Genomic DNA, 4,064 nt, shown 5'->3' on the forward strand with positions numbered 1-4,064 from the left:
TCAGCTACCAAGTTCATGGTAATCCATTTTTATAGCAGTGCAAAACCATATACCTCCAGGGGTTCTAACCTTTCAATAAAAACTTCTGCTATAGACTTATCAGGACTTGCCATTTTATCCTTATAGCAGTTACTTTTTAAAATTATCACCATTTCACAGATACGATTCAGAGATATTGCATATTTTTCCTAAGGTCACAGTAGGTAAAAGCATCCACTGTGAGCACCCAGTATCTACACTATGCTTTCAATATGCTCGAAAGCACAGCATGAGAGCCTTCTTAACCTGGCTCTTGTTAGTCCATCCTTATCAGAAACTTCTTCACTTAACTCTTTATAGCCAGTGACTGCCATGCTCTCTTGATATTTTTTTTTTTTGAGTCTGCATATTGATTCTTTCTGTCATGTGTTTACCCCTGCCCCTCCCATCTCTTTCAAATGGCTCTTTTTTGTCTTGTTCAGTGGTACCCCTGATGGGAAGTCTTTTCGGACTCTCCCAGATGAGGTCTATGCCGCTGTGCAGCATCCAGTCGTGTTCCCTTCACACATGGTGACGTTCCTGGTCAGAACACGGAAGGCCTGGTGCTGGAAATGTTTATTGAGCTCCGGTGAGCTCCTGGCAGGCCAGGACATTTGCTCATCATCACATCCTTTGCCCTGGGCTTAGAGCACAGTGGGAACTCAGCAAATGTTCCAGGAAGGAATCATTCATCCGACAAAAGTACTTTACAAGAAATAATGAGACGTCCAAGGTCTTTAGACAGGGCAGTGAGATCTCCTCACTGTTCAGATCGAGCCTCCCAGAACAAGCTCAGAGAAAGCCTTGCACTGAGAGGGCTTTGAGCTTCGCGTTGTGGCTTTGGATTTGTGCTCTGATACTTGACTTTGCGCTTTTCCGACCCACATCTAGATGCCAGAAAATAGCAGAAACAGTTATAGTAACAGCCTCAGTTTCCCCTTTGGTTTTTTGTTTGTTGGTTTGGTTTGGTTTTTTTCGAGACAGGGTTTTTCTGTGTAGCGTTGGCTGTCCTAGATTCACTTTGTAGACCAGGCTGGCCTCGAACTTACAGCGATCCGCCTGCCTCTGCCTCCCAAGTGCTGGGATTAAAGGCATGTGCCACCATCCTCGGCTCAGTTTTCCCTTTGGAATTAGGACCTGTGATCAATTTAGATTTGGGCCCCCTAGGCCTCCACTGTAACAGTTTTTCTGTCAAGAAGGCTGTGGGAAGTGGAGGAGCGAGGCGGGGATCCTCAGCTCTCACCTGTGGGGAATTGGGCACCACTCTCAGGTCATTGCAGGTCAGTGCATGGACCTGGTTGTAGTTGAGGAAGAGTGGAAGGCTTAGAGGCAGCGCTTACACATCTAAGCTGCTTAGGTAGTGGATCACAACATCTCCACTAGAAACTGTTTGATGCCTCAGTTTCCCCACCTGTGCAAAGAGGGCGCTGTCCTGATGGACCAAGACCACGCGCATCTGGGGGATTGGGGGAACTGGAAAACAAGGAAGGTGTTTCCAAGCAGCTCTAGACACAAGGTAAGAAGAAGCCGAACCTAGGGAGGCTCAGAGCAGATGCCGGGTGAGGTGCGGGCTCCAGGCCTTGTGGCGGAGAAGTTCCGGAGTCCATTGCTTGGAGTGGATAAAAACTCTTTATTGGACGCCAGTAACCGGAGCCAGGGGCAGACCCGGCGGCGGGACTGGGAGGGGCGAGTCTGGGTGCCGCGCCCGCGGTGCTCTCCGCGGCAACTCAGGGCGCTGGGGGCGGGAAGAGGTGGAGCCAGGTGGGGAGGAGCAAAACCCGGAGGCCTCGGGCACCGCGGGCAGTGCCAGAGCCGCTGGAATACAAACCCCGGCACCCTGCCTCGAGAGAGCCCGCGGTCCAAGCCAGCCCAAAGCAGCCGCTGCTGCCGGAGCCGCCGCCTGAGTTCAGTACACAGTCGGGGAGAAAGGCTAGTGAGGCCGGAGAACGGTTCGCGGATTCTTCTGTTCGGGAGCTGCCAGGTTGCCCGCGCTGGCCCTGCCGCCCCAGTAGCACACAGCCGGACCTGTCCCTCGCCTCCCAGTTGCGCCATGGATCTTTCCGAGAAGAAGATATCGGTGTGGATCTGCCAGGAGGAGAAGCTGGTGTCCGGCCTCTCCCGCCGCACCACCTGCTCGGACGTGGTGCGAGTGCTTTTGGAGGACGGCTGCAGGCGGCGCCGCAGGCAGCGGCGTAGCCAGCGACGGGGGATCGCGGAGGACCCCTCCGGTCAGTTGGAGTTGCCAGAGCCCCCGGATGAAAACGACGAGGACGACGACGACACGATGCCCCAGGGCATGCTATGTGGACCCCCGCACTGCTATTGCATCGTGGAGAAGTGGCGCGGCTTTGAGCGCATCCTGCCCAACAAGACACGAATCTTGCGCCTCTGGACTGCCTGGGGCGACGAGCAGGAGAATGTGCGCTTCGTGCTAGTACGCAGCGAGGCGTCGCTGCCCAACGCCGGGCCGCGCAGCGCGGAGGCGCGGGTAGTGCTCAGCCGTGAGCGCCCCTGCCCGGCCCGGGGAGCCCCGGCGCGGCCCAGCCTGGCCTTGACCCAGGAGAAGCAGCGGCGGGTGGTACGCAAGGCCTTCCGCAAGCTGGCCAAGCTCAACCGGAGGCGCCAGCAGCAGCCACCGTCGCCTTGTTCGTCCACGTCGTCGTCCACCGCCTCCTCCTGCTCGTCGCCTCCTCGGGCCCACGAGAGCGCGTCGGTGGAGCGCATGGAGACGCTGGTGCATCTGGTGCTGTCTCAGGACCACACTATCCGCCAACAGGTGCAGCGGCTCCGGGAGCTGGACTGCGAGATAGATCGCTATGAGGCCAAGGTGCACCTAGACCGCATGCGGAGACACGGAGTCAACTACGTGCAGGATACGTACCTGGTGGGGGCCGGCATCGACTTCGACGGGCCAGCTCCTGAAGAGGAGCCCGAGGATGCGACGCTGGCGGAGAAGGGGACGGAGGCGACGACACCCTTGGATAGCGAGGTGCAGGCAGCCGCGCTGGAGGAGCTGTCCCGGCGCTGCGACGACTTGGTGAAGCTGCAGGAGGAGCGCTCCCAGCAGGAGGAGTTGCTGGAGCGCCTGTCCGCCGAGATCCAGGAGGAACTGAACCAGCGGTGGATGCAGCGGCGCAATGAAGAACTGGCGGCAAGAGAGGAGCCTCCGGAGCCCGACGGCGGTCCAGATGGCGAGCTGCTGTTGGAGCAGGAGCGGGTCAGGACGCAGCTCAGCACCAGCCTTTACATCGGGCTGAGGCTCAGCACAGACCTGGAGGCCGTCAAGGCGGACTTGGATTACAGCCAGCAGCAGAGGGACATTAAGGAGCGCGAGCTGCAGGGCCTTCTGCAGACTTTGCGCACGTTTGAGCAGACAGTGGTGCATGATGGGGCTCTGAGTTCCGGTGGGCCCCCTCGGGAACCTCAGCCCCAGACCTGTGCAGAAATGTGGGTAGACCAGGCCCGGGGACTAGCTAAGAGCTGTTCCGGCAACGACGAGGACTCAGATACGGGGCTGAGCTCCATGCATAGCCAAGACTCCGACTCGGTACCTCCCGTGGGCGAATCCCTCGTGTAGAAAAGTAGTAGGGAGTGAGCCTAGACACTTACAGCATGCACTGGCCCAGCCTGCTCAGGGACACGAATTGAGGCCGTGGGGGTGAGCTGTGAGCTCAGAGTTCCCACGGACGGGTCTGGAGAATGGAGAGGACGCCTGCCAGGCAGTGTGCTCCTCTGATTCAGGGTGAGTGTGGGGGAGGGTCGTGGACAAGGAAGCTCTAAACTTCCTATGCTTTAGAGGGAAAAGGAGTCAGGAGGTGAGAACCCCTCCATCCTCCCTATTTTTAAAAACACGTTAGGTAAATCGACAAGGTCCAAGCCCATTTTCAAAACTAGGAGGAGGGGGGAGGAAAAAGATTATGGACATTTTTACCACTCCTCTGTATGGGAAGGACTGATGACAGCTAAAACTATGGTCTGTGGCATAAAGTGCTGTTAAAAGAAAACACTTGGATGAAAAGGAAATTCTTTGAATGTTAATTGTGACT

General features: G+C 56.7%; 1 protein-coding gene across 1 annotated transcript; it reads left to right on the plus strand.

The window, feature by feature from the left end:
* Nucleotides 1-1,785: 1,785 nt before the first annotated feature.
* On the plus strand, nt 1,786-3,841 carry Rassf10 (Ras association domain family member 10). The gene has a single exon (XM_051149240.1). The coding sequence runs from the start codon at nt 2,069-2,071 to the stop codon at nt 3,593-3,595; it is 1,527 nt and encodes a 508-aa protein (XP_051005197.1). The 5' UTR covers nt 1,786-2,068; the 3' UTR covers nt 3,596-3,841.
* Nucleotides 3,842-4,064: the final 223 nt, after the last annotated feature.

This window comes from Acomys russatus, chromosome 7 (genome assembly GCF_903995435.1).
Source record: "Acomys russatus chromosome 7, mAcoRus1.1, whole genome shotgun sequence".
Taxonomy (NCBI): domain Eukaryota; kingdom Metazoa; phylum Chordata; class Mammalia; order Rodentia; family Muridae; genus Acomys; species Acomys russatus.